Source organism: Thalassophryne amazonica, chromosome 13, assembly GCF_902500255.1.
Source record: "Thalassophryne amazonica chromosome 13, fThaAma1.1, whole genome shotgun sequence".
NCBI lineage: Eukaryota > Metazoa > Chordata > Actinopteri > Batrachoidiformes > Batrachoididae > Thalassophryne > Thalassophryne amazonica.
In genome coordinates this window covers 20,507,515-20,523,668 of record NC_047115.1, presented here as the reverse complement: position 1 = coordinate 20,523,668, position 16,154 = coordinate 20,507,515, and the positions used below count along the sequence as shown (strand labels likewise).

The 16,154-nt window shown below is 37.1% G+C and overlaps 1 protein-coding gene across 1 annotated transcript; it reads right to left on the bottom strand.

Annotated features, from left to right (window-relative positions):
* Nucleotides 1-10,072: 10,072 nt before the first annotated feature.
* Nucleotides 10,073-13,414, bottom strand: six2a (SIX homeobox 2a). The gene is made up of 2 exons (XM_034185178.1): nucleotides 12,340-13,414; nucleotides 10,073-11,132 (listed from the first exon to the last, which is right to left on the bottom strand). The coding sequence occupies exons 1-2, from the start codon at nucleotides 12,897-12,899 to the stop codon at nucleotides 10,820-10,822; spliced, it is 873 nt and encodes a 290-aa protein (XP_034041069.1). The 5' UTR covers nucleotides 12,900-13,414; the 3' UTR covers nucleotides 10,073-10,819.
* Nucleotides 13,415-16,154: the final 2,740 nt, after the last annotated feature.

Sequence of the window (16,154 nt, the reverse complement as noted above, 5' to 3'; positions counted from 1 at the left end):
GATGCCGTGAAAACATAAATAAAATATTCTTTATGATTGATTGATTTGAGTTTATTCTGCAACATCAATATGTCAATAATACACGGATAATACATTAAAGCATAAACGCCATTGTGGACCTTGTGAAATTATCATGTGACAAGAGTTTGATTGAACATGTAAAATTTTTTTATTTATATATATATATATATATATATATATATATATATATATATATATATATATATATATATATATATATATATACAAATAATAAAGAACACAATGCTCGTATGGCTGAGGGTCTTTTAGCATTGCGTTATATTTACAAAGTGTACTGTACTGGTACCAATGGTGTTTGTGTAAAACTAAGAACCTTCAAGTGACTGCTGAGTAAAAGGATCACTTATGTCAGTTTCCATTACAACAACATAAACCGATGTGTGTTATATGACCATCAAGGATCTTTCTGTGCAACTTACAACCCCATGTGGTGGTGGTTGGATGGAATTGCAATTGCTTCACAATCGAGATTAGAGGCAATAACAAAGAATGGCAGCCCCCTATTCTGTGTCTTTTCTGCACCAATGCTGGTTACTGGTGTGTGATGTCACAAAATTCACACCCCCTTGAATGATCCATTTGTGTGCATGGGCAAAAGTCACGACTCGGTCTATCGGGTGACCTTTTACTCAAGGAAAGGGAACCTGTAGCGTGCTTGTGTGTGTATTTTGTAACAGTATAAATTGAGTGCACACTCCCTTAGCTATCTTACACACACACACACACACACACACACACACACACACACACACACACACACACACACACACACACACACACACACACACACACACACACACACACACACACACACACACACACACACACTCACATTTTTGACCGTGACCCTCCACTGTACTGCCTCCTTCTCCAAACCAAACTCACCATTTCTTTTTTATGGCACACACCTGATACACCAAGAATGGATAAAGACTTAGGAAAAATAAACTGAGCAACAAATGCTTTCAGAGAGCCTGTGAGTGAGTAATTTAGTCCATCCCAGCGAGCTTGTGGCACCAATAATTCAAAAACAATAAATGCTGCCAATTTGCAACTAACCAAATTAAAAGAACATATAATTACAATAAACTTTGTTGTATCTTTTGAACTTAAATCCACCAGAACAATTGAAAATGCTACTTTGTTTAACTTATGTAATACCCCATAGACATGCCTACCACCTACTGGATGGTTAATGGAAGTGCACACCTTCAGGTAAAAGAAAGCTAACATGGACGGTAGGTGGATGGATGCCGGATAAATTATCTACACTTCTAAACAGCTGTGGCTGAAACTCACACATAGTTTGTCTGACTCATGAACGCTGTACATATCATATGCTCATTGTTCCATTTCACCTAGCTAACAAGTTAGCAACTGTGGGGAGAAACATGATGTACACTTCATGGGCAAATTCAAGAGGAAATGGACAACAGAACTGGAAAGTAAAACCAGAATTAAGCACTCGATAGAATGTGTGACTAGGGATTTTTTCCAAAACGTTTTGTCATTACTGCAAGTTAGTGATGGCTAACTTAAGACACTGCTCTGGAATATTTCAAAAACTTTTTTGAATGTTGCTTCGGTGTTCATTTCTGAAGAAAAACATCATAAGCTGTGCTAAATGATGTGTCATTAGATCCACATTCAATCAAATGAGATGATGATTGAATTAAAAATCTGCAGCCTATTCTGGTAAACTGCTGTAAAACTCAGCACAGATACTGATACAGTATGGATTGCAACATGGCATTTCACAGACAGATGTCTATTGTATAAATGACACATCTTTTCTTTCTTTCACAACAGCACTGCAGCTTTGACAAACCTTCAGTCATTGTTCTCAGAATATCAAAAAAGAAATTCATGTTACTCATGCTTTTCGTATTCCACAGGACAGTCTTGCCTGTGCTGATGAATAGTCTGCTGCTGCCTGTAATCGGAGAAGGGACCGTTTTTCCTTCTCACTGTTAACAGAATAGTGTTCACTTAGTAAAAAGTGAATATAAGGAACACAGCTGATGAACCAGAGAGCTTGTGTCCTCATGCAATACTCAAGTAAATGCAATACCGGTGAAAACTATTGTTCTCTGTGCTGGTCACACAATACTTGTACAGCAAAAAATGTAGACGGATGAATGAGTGAGTCTATCCCAACCAGGGTGTGGAGACAGTAACTCAAAAAACATAAATTCTACCATCTTTTAATTCAACAAATAAAAAAAAACATATATTGTGGACAAATCATGTTGCATCTTATAAACTTTGATGCACCAGAATGACTAAAAAAGTCAAAAGAGGGCAGATGCAAACCCTGCGTGCTCTGCACAGTGGGATGTATCCATGCTTTTGAGTGTGCACCGTGTTTCAGTTACAAAAGCCTGTGGCGATATTTTGTTTTTTAGAATCCTCCAACTTTTTGTTGAAATATAATGCAACTTCTTATGTTTATTATTCTTTTACTCTCAAAGTGGTCTCATTTATAAGCAAGAAGCACAACTTCAAAGAGAACAAAATACTGTGAGCAATGTATATTTTTTAAAAACATGGCTCTCTTTTATGACTTCCTTGTGATTCATCATGACACCACTTGTACAATCAATCACAAATATTTTGTTGATCAATATAAACTTTCGATAATCTTTCTATCCCCCGTGATTGCAGAGATATAGCAGAAAATATTGTTTTCGCACTAGGTTTTTGTTGACATTGACCTTTGGCCGACTGTCTCCAAAAGTTAATCTCAAGATAGCTGCCCAAGTCATATTCCCACCAAATTTTGTGAAAATCCATCCAGCCATCTTTTTAAATTTAAATGAATTTTATTATTATTATTATTATTATTATTATTATTATTATTATTATTATTATTATTATTATTATTATTATTATTATTATTATTATTTAGTTATCTTGTTCACACACACTCACACATGGGTAGATAACAATACCCTGGCTTCTGCTACTTGCTGGATGGTCCACCTCCTGTTGAACACTGACCATGTCCTATGGTTGTCTCTGCACTCCACCAAGTGAAGAAGTTAAGCCAGCACCCACGGGGAGCAACACAGTGCAAAATATGTGACGAAACACAAAACATACATCAGAATAGTAACGTAAAACCAGAATTAAGGAATGGATAGAATGTGTGGCTGAAGATGGTACTAAATGTTTTCGTCTGTACTGCAAATTAGTGACGGCTAACTCACAAAACACTCCTGTGGAATGTTTGGAAATCTTTGTTTTCAAACCTTTCTTCTGGAAATCATATCAAAAACAAATGCTTTAAATTGTTCCAGTTCATTTGCGCCCTCTGTTGTTGAAGTATAATAAAACACAAGTAAATGTATGGCCACAGTCAGCGCAGGTTCGGTATGTTGTTAGTTTTATAAAATCAAAACAACAAAAAAAAAAATCTGAATTATTTATGCAACATTGTTTTATTTAATTATGCTATTTAATCTCAATGTTAGCACAAAAAATAATGGGAAAATTTGCTTTACTCAAATAAATGACATCCTTTACAGTCAGTTTTGTTTCAAACAAGTCAGGGGATGGAGAACATTTCCAAGTCACTGATTATCTCCTAGAGTTCAGTTCCATCAATCAGAAATGCAAACAGTATGGTTGAAAATATTAAAACTGTAGGCAGTAGACTGTGCTCAAAGATTGAATATCCAGGGGTGAACCCAAGACATGAATCACAACACTGAAAGAGTTAGACGTTTCAGTGGCTGTGACTGGAAAGACTCGGCATATTTTCCCCAATCCTTCACCGTTTACAACTAGGATGGCAAACAGAAAGATCAGGTTTGCCAGAATTCACATGGAAGACAAAAGCCAGGTTTTCACACATCCATCTCATCTCCAATCCTGACTTGTCTAAGATAGCATCTGTATTTATGCAATCTGTTGATTTGTATTTGATCATTTTTATTTAATTTAGATCATGCCAATAAAGAGCATATTTTTAAAATCTTTGTATGAAATACCTGAATTTATTTTATTTCAAAATATTTGTTCTTAAATTCTGCTCTAATTCTATTTTGACAAAAAAACAAAAACAAAAACAAAAAAAAACATAAAATCCTAAAGGGGTGAGTACTCTTTATAAGCACTATAAACATCTGTATTGTACACTGTAATATAGTACTATAATTTCAAACACTTCCATCCAATAATGCTAATTTATTTTCTAACTTAATTACAACTTTGCTGCCATTTTCAGTTGCTCACACCAGATTTTCATTCTTATATTTATTCAACTCTTGATTGATTCTTTAATTACTAATCACCAGTGGTTTGCTTGCACAATGTGTAAAGACAGTTGCTGCAAGACAAAACTAATTATTTGATTTTTTTTAAGACACTTTATTAAATGAACCAGATTCTGATTCTGTAGCAGTTGTGGAATTCTGCAGTAAAAATGAACATGTAAGAAATGTCACAACATACTTCTGTCTGCTGTCTGCTTCTTATTCTGACTAATTTAATAAAAGTTTGACAAATGCTTTTATTTGGTGATTGCTGCACAGCACTCCTCACACTCAGCTCTCTGCATATTTTAAGTGTGAAATGATTTGGGTCACCTCTGCTCACTGCTAGGTCAGCTTGAAAGCATTTCAGCGCCTTTATGAACTGCTGACGACCCAGAAGTCCTGAGTTCAAGCCAAGAATCTGCTTTGCTGAAGTGTCCTTGAGCATGATGGTGAATCTCTCAGCCGTGAGGCTACTTGCTATAAAAGTTTGACCTGTGAACTCTCTGGAGGGACGCTAAGTGAAAAGAGAATTTCCCCTCTGGGGCCTATAACGTGTCGCTTCTCACTATCGCCACTGTAACTGGTCCTGCTGAATCTGTTGACAACTTAGCAAAAATTACAGGCTGAAGATGAGTGTAATTTCTCTTATTGTAAGATGAAGCCCTTTTATCTCCAATTTCAGTCATTTGAGGTCAGAATAAACTGAGGCTAAATCTGACATTAAAGGGATTCATAAATAATTGATCAAAGTCTGAAAGAAGATAAGGGTTAACATATGCTATCAGGATTAATAATAATAATAATAATAAAAAAAAGTAACAGACAAACTGTTGTTTATATGAAATAAATTGAACTAAATTGTTTACCAAAGTCTTGTTGATGTAGTTTTCACCTGTATGTACTTTGAAGTATCAGCTATTGTGATTATGCAACAACATAAGATCTTCATACTGCTCATTTTCTGTCTGTAACAAATGTGAAATTTGTGCTGTGGAAAATTTATTCATAGAATTATTGTGTGCTTAGAAATACAGTAGGGCAATAAAAAGAGTTAAAACAAAATAAATAATAATAATAATAATAATAATAATAATAATAATATCTTGTGTACCACAACTCCCTCATTTTATTCATTGATACGTATAAAATTTCACACGTTTAAAAGGTTTGTGATTATTAAACTTTTATGGAGGATAATTTATCATTAACGCAAGAAAAGCAATATTCCACCTTTTTTTGTAACGTACTGACTTTTTAGATCTATTAATGAACAGCAAGCCACATCTAATGAATTGCCACAGAAAAGCCATTGTGCACAATACTGTCCAAATATTTTAGGCATATGCATAAAACATTTTTAAAATTGTGAAAACTATTAAACATCAACAAGTAAAACATTTGGGCATTTGGGCACTTTTCACCTTTAAATACGTCATTTATTTTATACAATGTGTTTTACGAGAAATTCGGTTTGTGTATTTGAGGTTTTGCAATGGCTTTATTATAGAAAGATTGTGTGTGTGTGTGTGTGTGTGCGTGTGTATAGGTTTTAGCCGAAAAATCATGGATTGCCTATAACTTTTGCGCATTTGCAGAATTGCGAGTGATTAATGAGCACAAAAACGCGAACAATCTTTAAAAAATGCAGAAAAACACGAATTTATATTTGAAGCTATGGAAATAATGCGACTAACATTTGCTGTTGGTACCCGATGAATAGCAGAAAATTAGAGCAAATACTTTCTTAAAAAAAATAATAAGGGCAATTACTAAAAGCGAATGAAATGGCTTGATGAATAAACTAAATTGAATTGTGAGGAAAATTTCCACCCAAGCCCCACCTAAATGAAGTAAAATTTTATTGCGTGGATGTACTTTGTTTGAGTTGAGGCTACATATATTTAATGGGTACAAATCCTGCCCAAAAGTGAACTGAATTCATCCAAGCAGGCCTTTCTGTGAGCGTGTGGATGATAAAATACGAAGTTCTGTAGCCACCATACAAACACTACAATGTATTAAAGTTTAAAGCCCGCAGGAGTGCCTCATTAATTTCATATTTTAAAGCTAATAAACATGAGCCAAAGCCCTATTACTCACCGAAAACTAAGTTTTAAAAGTGCGTAAAAATACACCTGTTGCTTTTGCGGTGACGTCATAGAGAAAAGTGACGATCGGAATGCGCAGCCCGTCTGAGTTTCACAGGTCTGCGGCATATTTGTTAGTTTGCCTGGAGCCGCAGTTAGTTTGTCTGGATTTGAGGCTTGACGCCGCGTAAACTGACGTCTTCCCCACGCGTGTATCTGACAAAGCGTTTAAACAGCCTGCGGAGGAATCTGCAACAGAGCCGATCACACCTGTCCAGCTGTTTGTTTCGAGACTGTTATTCTCATAAACAGAATCGAATCCGCTTTTATAACCTTGTTAGCGCGTTTTTGGCACACTTTCCTGATTCTGCCTCAAACGTACTGGAGAACTTCAAGTTCACGTTTCAGGACTTATGGGAACCGAGAGGAACGAAGAGGGGCCCAAAATCACTGCGGGTTTGAAGTGATCCCCAGCTATTCTGTGTTTTGTCTTCTGGCAGGCTTGTTTTGAGCACTGAATACCTCGTTAATTGTGTTCAGACCGAACAAAACCGAGCTTTCCGGAATATTTACAAAATAATTTACATCATCTTTACTTCATATATTTCAAAAAATATCTTAAAATATTAATTTCCAGGTCCATTAGTGAATAAGAATATTGTGGGAAATATGTTATTCTGCAGTTTTAATACACTTTTTAAGCACAAGAACTTTGACTAAAAAAATGACTGAGATTTTTAAAACTCAGCATTATACATCAAAGGAAATCAAATGTGAGATTTTTGTCCACTTCATTAAAAAACTAATTGTCAAGTTACAAAGCTTATTTTCAAATTTACCCACAAAGAAAAAAAAGTGTTTACTTAAAAACGTTATGTCATCTGCTTCCATGCAACTTTGTTAAGTAACTCCTAAGATACTAGAAAATAAAGATAGAGAGATGAAAATTTAAAACTCTGGATGGCAGGTGCCAATCGATGCACGGTTGTCGTGCTCACCGCCAGAGGTGGCGGAATTTTCCGGTCAACAGTTTATTGAAATCAATGAACATCCAGTTTACTGTCTGCCACAGCCAGTGTGTGAAGACAACCTACTGCATTTTACTCAAGAATTCTGTACTGACGCAACAAAAAGCTGCTCAGTTAACCTGCCAAAGCATATTATTTTGTTGAAATAGCGCAACTGACTCAATTTCACTTAGAAAAAGCACATTTGTTGAGTAAATCCAATGAAAGTGGATTATTTCAAATCAACAACAGTGACATTTCATTTTTTTTTTTTTTTTTACCAAAACTTGTATTTTTTACACTATATGAAAGATTTCTTGACTCTACTTGACTCAATCAAGTCACCTTTGAAAACTTGACACTTTATATTGATGTAAATCAACTCAGCCAAAGCAGCCAAAGATGACTTGACTTAGTTAAGTGGAGTCAACAAAAAATATTTTTGCAACTTGCAATTTGCCAACCTACATAAAATGATGTATTTTAACCCCCTACCACCCACCTCATTTTGGCTTGTCAGTATCTCACAAATAAAAAGTGAAATTTCCCATCGACTGGGATATACAGGCTTAGAAGGGGCTAAAGGTGCAGCGGGGTAATGATGTTTTTTGTGGGATATTACAAATGTGCCTAAAACCTTTGCACAGTAGTTTATGTGTATACAGAACAAGAATGAGCTCAGTTCAAGCTCAGATTCAATAATCATAATAAACATTTCAAATTATATTAGCGGACAAACTAAAAGTGATTCATCTCAACACACAGATCATGTGTAGTGCTTCTGGTTACTTTTGTTTTTAGGGCTTCACAGAAGAAAGATCCATTTATCAACCTAAACATCCCATTAAAACAAACAAACAAACAAACAAACAAATATATGCAGTGGATTTTTTTTGTGTGTGTATTTTCTTTGTACATTATAAATATGCATTTTGAGCTTATTGTTAGTCAAAACTTCTCAACCATAGCAAACCTCCAAATCATAAAATTATATAAATGAATCAAATTTATACATTTTTGTAAATTTATTTTTGCAATTTTGCAGTGATATATCATTGCAACATGTAAGTTTGAAATGTCATTTGGTACATCGATGAATGAATCAAAGGATTTTAAAGCATAATTTATTTCCATTGACATCAATTCCAAGAGTCAGTTCCAGTTTTGTGATTTGTACCTGGATTCCAGCTCAAATGCTGTAAAAAAGGATTTATTGACTTCATGTGACTAAGTTAAGTCATTTTGTTGCTTTGACTGTGTTGAGTTGCGTCAATGTAAAGTGTCACTGTTAAAATCTTGATGCTTTATATTGATGTAACATATTCAAAGCAATAAAATGAGTTGATGTAGTCAAACAGAGCCAACAAATTGTTTTTATAGTGACATCTGCTTGGAACTGTTGCCAAACATAGATGTTTTTTCATAACAGCCATAATCAAAGTGGATTATGCTTTATAATTCTCCACGTTTAAAATGACAAAAACTGTATTATATGTAATTTGCATAAAGATTCTTGAACCACAGTATTAAACTGCTGTTCTGGTGATAACTGGGCATTAATTATGCAGCACAGATATGAGTTTAGGGTTAGTCTGGAGCAGCTGAAACTGATGCTGGGCTGAAGCTGTTCAAACAAAGTGCCTTCTTTCAACACCTGTTTTCACTTGTGTGTGTGTTTTTCCTGCAGCAAACACAACAACACTTCTCTCCGGGCAGAGCGCAGAAAGACAAAGTGGCATCATGTGGACATCAAAAGTGCCTTCGTGGAAAAGCAAAGTACAAATGTGGCACAGTTTTGCTTTTAATGGCCACATGCTTCAGTCTGTTACATCGATACTTTGATTTGTCTACCTCCTTCTGTTTGACATTTTAATATCGACCCTGGTGATCAAACCCCTGCAGTTCCTTTTGGACAAATAACATTCTCTAAATTTAGATCTACCTTTCGTAAAGTGCCAGACTTTTTCATTCAAAGCAGAAGTTGCAGTTTAAGTGCAAAAACGAAGCCGTGGTATTGATTTGTGCATAAAGGTGAAAAACTGATTTACACCTCAATAGCAACTTATGTCACAGTATTCGTGATCATTCGTGATCACATTGACAATCTTTGGATATCAGCTCACATGCCAGTGCACTGCCAACAAATAAAAGACAGTATCATTTTTCTTAAAGCAGACATATGAGCTTTTCATTTTAGCTGCTGTTATCTGAGTATTTCTCTGATGTTTTGGAACTGGTTCAGTGTCCACTCAAAGGCCAGAGGTCAAATGGCTTTGCACCAATTTGCCAGTTTAAAAAAAAGCCTTTATTTATTATTTATTGTGTAAAAACCTTATAAATATATTTGCTCATGGAATTCTTACAAAGTATTTTCAGTTTGGAAGCACATTATTGAGATGTTTTTAAATTATTATTGAAAGAACTTTATGACACTTTCTGCACATTATATATATATATATATATATATATATATATATATATATATATATATATATATATATATATATATATATATATATGTGTGTGTGTGTGTGTGTGTGTGTGTGTGTGTGTGTGTGTGTGTGTGTGTGTGTGTAATCCATTGATGTGCACAGAATTATTAGACAAAGAATGGAATTATTTGCTGTCAAAAGCTTTTTAAAAAATTATTCAAATGGAAGAATCAAAGAAGTTCTCGTTTTCTTTTCTTTTATTGTAAAGGGTATATGAAACTATAGGGGAATCGTTTTATGTTTCATCATTTATCGCAAAGTTTACATGCAGTCTCTTTCCAAATGCAAATAATAAAGAGATTATATTTCATTTTATTATGGCTGTTGTTATATAAAACACTTGAGATTATCATAACCCCTCTTAAAAAAATAAAAATAGGTAAACAAAAATGTCGTGGGGTATCTCGAGTCTGTTGATATCTAAACCCCCTAAAATGACAACGGTAATGGTAACAAGAATTAAGACATTTTATTGTTATTGTTTTCAACAATATAACATGTTACTTTTATTACATTCCGGTAAAATACTTTCCTTTATTTTTACCTAAAAGTCGCCTCACCTTGTGTCTCAGTCACCACTGCAAAAATATACGCCTTAAGACGTCACATGAGTGAAATCTTGTGATTTTTCTTGTAAATCAAACAGAAAATATCTCAGTTTTAACTGTAAATCAATATTTTCCCCGTATTTTCTTATGGTGTTCTCTTATGCAATAAATCGAGGATTAATTTGGAGATAAATTATTGCGCACTTGCAGGTTTTTTTTTTTTTACAACTTTTCAAAAGACTTTAATTTTGAATGTGACGCTTTTTTTCTTTTTCTTTTTTTTACGGTGGCTGTTTCCGCAGTGTTCCAAGTGCTTGAATCTCACGCGCCTCCTCTTGAATTCCCAAAAGCGGAGCTCCGTGTCCTCCTCCCCTGTGCCCGCTTCTAAGAGCCAAGGTCCACCAGATTAGAGGACATAGGGTTCAGTATGGTGTCGTGGTGCAGTGCGTGGTGGTGGTGCACCGAGTCTGCGCCGCTGGGTACCGGGATGGCGCTGGGTCCCGGCGGAGGCGCAAGGCCGTGCAGGGACGGTAAACCGGAGTTTGCGCCAAGGAGCAGAGCCGGGCTCGGGGACGTGTGATCCGGAGTCCCAGAGGGCGTTTTGTCGTCGTCTGAGCTCCCCAATAAAGTTTTATTTCCATTCATGGAAGAAGTCAGAGGGTTGTGACTGCTGGTGTTGGAGTTCTCGTTGTTTTCTCTGAAAACACAAAACACAAAATCAGCCCGAAAAAGGCTCAAAGTACCGTGCGTAATTTTAATTTAATCTCTTACAGACAAAATCATGCAATAGAAAATAAATAACAATGCTGCTACATTCACAACCGCAAAATAATATGGACATAATAATAGTTACAGACTTATAATTACGCTGCAAGATGCGACTTTGCTGGACACTGAAGTACAAACTCGTGTGTAAATGATTTATGATGAATAATGTATCTGTGTGCAGGCATTGGCAAAACGTAAACAGTGAGTCACTGTAATAATTCGAGGCTTTTTTCCAGATATAAACGAGTCCGCAAGCGAGCAATACCCGAATCTGACTCCAGATCAGGGTTCAGTAAAATGATCTTATTTTTAAGGGCAAATGGGCAAACTCCCTCCTATTTGCGCTTGGAATAATTACATTCCAAACAATTAATAAATGTGTTTATTTGCATAAAGATGATAACTCCCATACTGAGATTTTATTTATTTATTTATTTATTTATTTTATTCCAGTGGGAGGACATGATTTACGCGCAGCTTTCAGCCCGAATTAGTGGCCAGAGGGTGAAAGAAGACACCAACCCAGCTCGCTAACACCTGACTCAAACACGTCTCCAGACCTCTCTGCACGCCCGCCTGCGCAATTTCCAAACTTTTTGAAAAGTACAAACGACATCTAATGAAATGTCAACTGGCTCTACATGGAAACTGCGTGCCTGGACCACATCACTTTTACCGCAAAACAACTTCTAAACATGTCGAGATGCGTTTTCTTACACATCCACTCTCCCGTGGGTGTTTTTTTCCCCTTTCTGATGTTAACGTGGAAGCCAAATTTCATGTTATAATAAATGTGATTACTAAAACATGAAAGGAGAGTAAAAGCAACTTTTATAAGCTTGTAATTAACCCGAGTGCAAGTCTTTAATTTCCTGCGTTTTAACTTTTACGCACTGTGTGCGCAATTATCGCAAACACACAGAAAAAATATGTTAAGTTAAATATCATTATAGGCCAGAAAGATACTGGAAATGTACACATGGAGAGATAAAATACAACATATTTAGACATTAGCGCAATAAAGTGCCTGGCACATTTTGGAATAAGTGCGCACGAGTTCCGTAAAATTTTCACCTTTCCAAATAATTAAAATTAATAAATAAATTAAAACTACACTGCGATTTCTTCTCTCTTACCTTTCTTTCGCCTCCGCCGCTCGGTCTCGCTGCCGTCGGTTTTTGAACCAGTTGCTGACCTGCGTGGTGGTGAGTCCCGTGGCCTCGGCCAGCTCTCGTTTCTCCCGCGGGGATGGATAAGGATTGTGAGTGTACCACTCCCGCAGGACGCTCCTGCTCTTCTCCTTGAAGCAGTAACTCGTCTCTTCTCCGTCCCAGATGGATCGCGGCAGGGGGAACTTTCTCCGGACGCGATACTTCCCCACAGCGCCGAGCGGGCGCCCTCTCAGTTTCTCCGCCTCGATGTAGTGCGCTTTGAGCCACAGCTGCTGCAGCTTTGGATGATTATTCGGAGAAAACTGGTGACTCTCCAGGATCTTGTAGAGCTCTCGGAAGTTCCCTCGGTGGAAGGCGACCACGGCTTTTGCTTTGAGGACGCTCTCGTTTTTATGGAGGTGTTCGCAGGCTGGCAAGGACCACAGGAAGCGTCCGAGCCGCTCGATGTTCCCCCCTTGCTGGAGGACCTCGCACACACACGCCACTTGTTCCTGCGTAAAACCAAACGTCGGCAACATCGACATGGTGACAACGTGAGGGACACAGATCAGATTCTCCGCGTCTTTTCCGCTCAGTCTCACATTAATCAAAACAGTCCATACGCGATAAAAAGAGTCACCAAAAGAGTTCAAAATGTCACAGAATATCCAACTGCGCACTGTGGATCAGTCGAGTCCGCTCAGCCATGCGGCACCCCGCGCGCGCGGCAGCTCCCCTTAAAGTTAGGCAGAAAGTTCCTTCACCGTCCCCTTCCACCTTTTCTTTGCCGCTTCAACATTACCTTCAGACGGGGCTCGCTGGCTCCTTTTAATAATATTATTCTAAGCAGGCTAGTCCAGCGATTATATGAACTGTGATTGGTCGGTTATCTGACCCGGGGATAGTGAGGATAAGACAATAGCCTTAGTCAAATTATTTGCCATGGTTACGCTGTCACTCAAAGTAACCTGATTCGGTTTGAGGTGGCTCCCTGTCAAAGTCAACCCGATTGTTCCCTTCGCGAGCTGCCCGCCTACCAATAGAAATATTGCTCAGATTTTTCTTCTAAAAGAGTTTTTTTTCTCCCCTCCCTTCTCTTTGACAGACACCTCGGGCAGCCAAAGAAGAACGCAGAGCTGCGGAGTCAGTGAGGAGAAGAAGCGGAGCGCCGATCTCACGGCGGTAGGAAGGATGGCGCCAGAGCGCACGGAGCGCGCACAGCCTGCAGCATGTTACACAGAGCTCGGAACCCAGAAAATAAATTAACAAATGCTAATTTCATAAACTTCAGAGGATTTTCAACAAAAGACAACACGTGGTGCCATGATTAAGTTGTACATTTTTTACTGGAGCCACCCGAAAAGGCGACATTTAAAATATAGATCATATGATCTTATACTTTTAAAATGTATTTTCCTTTAGATAATTTGACGCACAAGTGTAAAAAAACAAAAAAACAAGCCTGACTTTATTTTTGCAAATTTCAAATAAACAATTTTGCATATCGGAAAACCAAACCAAAATGCGTCACAGCGCAATTAGTTTTAGAGACGATTGATCACAAAAAAAATGTTATATTCTTTCCACAATAATGCAAAGGAATTTGAAGTAGTTTTGGGTATATTAATGTCATGCTGAGAGTTATTTTGCATTAAAGACGAGATGACAAGCTTCAGGTAAGCGCGGCTGTGACGTCAGCATCGACTAACAGCGGCTCTAATGGCAAAAAAGGAAGAAATTGTGCGTGTTGGTGTGTCTGTAGGTTTTTGGGTCGAAAGGAAAGAAGAGCGTCAGTTCGGTAACAGTGGCGGAAAAAAGAGGCAACGACCAGGACAACGGTGAGATTAACTCCGCTTGGATTCAACACGGTGAGCAGTAAAAAAGAAAGAAAGAAAGAAAAAACACTAAAATTAAAAATTTAACGAACGTCCAAGTGCTTTGAAAATGCAAAAAAAAAAAAAAAAAAAAAAAAAAAAGGTTTTAAAAACAAGTAGAAAGCTGAAATGCATTTTAAGTTTAAGAAAAGGAGAAATAGGTTTGTTAATGTCCAAGTTTTTAGTGAATTAAAAGCTGCACTAACTGAGCAGGTAACAAACTGGGGAGCAGCTCAAAACGTCATTATTATTATTATTATTATTGAATAATTTGATTCGTTGGGAAGGCACGATATTTACGCAGACATGCGTGTCCGCGTGTCATGTGCGTTATTGACCACTTTGAAGATTTGTATCGCATCACCATGGGAGCTTTTCATTAGAGACACTATTGTCAGTCACACCCACAGTCAGTATCACATCACGCCACGCTGCTGTCTCAAACCACAGACACGCGCGTCCGTGTCTGTCCTGCAGATCTGCTCCAAAATGCTTAAAGTCACTTTAGCCGTGCGCGACAAAATAGCGCACTGCATTATTATTATTATTATTATTATTATTATTATTATTATTATTATTATTATTATTATTATTATTATTATTATTATGACTGACTTCTTAATATCAAGTAGCTATGTTTGTTAATATAATATACTATGTTATTAATGATAATATGAATTGTTCAAGATGGATAAATAAATATTCCATCAGGCTTACATAAATTAAAAATTAAAATTAATTATAACCTTTCTCACATTATTGTGGGTACAGCAATTCTATCACAGCCTCTTTATTTAATTTTTTTTTGGTCCATGTCAAGAAAAAAATATGTCTTGGGGCTGTTTCATACAAATTGTGATTGCTTAAGGGATTTATTTACCTCATGTTTCCGTCGTGTTCTCCCGCAGTTTAATGAACCGTGTTTAAGTTGGGCCTGAAGCACAAATTTCATCAACTCATTCTCAAGGCAGTTCGTGATGGCATTAGGAAAAGCCAGTTAAACTATGGGTTCGTGATATTATCACGAAAATTGGGCGTTTTCGTGACGGGGCACAAATTCATTTCATAAGGTTAGGGTAGGGGAAGGGGTAGGGTTTGTAAAAGTAAGATAAAAATCACGAAGAATTATTTCGTGACAGGAGCACGAAAAAATCGTAGGTTGCAAATGGTCGTGCTGACTGTTGGTGGAAACTAGTGTGGCTGGATGTTATAGTATATTATGGCATTAACCTGACTGATGGTAATTATGGACTGGGACTGTCTGAACCTGTTTGAGAGATGATCATTATGCATGGTGTATTGTTTATGTAAAAAAAAAAAAATCCCTGAAGATCTCAATCAATCACTTTCATTTCTACAATAATACATTTACAAATAAAATAGATGGACAACAAAACAACAGCAATAATAACAACAATAGCAACTTTATTACTATTATTATTATTACTCACCCACTCATCTTCAACCACTTACTCCAATAAAGGCTTGTGGGGGGGCTGGAGCCCATCCCAGCAGTCATCAATCAATCAATCAATCAATTTTATTTATATAGCGCCAAATCACAACAAAAAGTTGCCCCAAGGTGCTTTATATTGTAAGGCAAGGCCATACAATAATTACGTAAAAACCCCAACGGTCAAAACGACCCCCTGTGAGCAAGCACTTGGCGACAGTGGGAAGGAAAAACTCCCTTTTAACAGGAAGAAACCTCCAGCAGAACCAGGCTGAGGGAGGGGCAGTCTTCTGCTGGGACTGGTTGGGGCTGAGGGAGAAAACCAGGAAAAAGACATGCTGTGGAGGGGAGCAGAGATCAATCACTAATGATTAAATGCAGAGTGGTGCATACAGAGCAAAAAGAGAAAGAAACACTCAGTGCATCATGGGAACCCCCCAGCAGTCTACGTCTACGGCAGCATAACTAAGGGA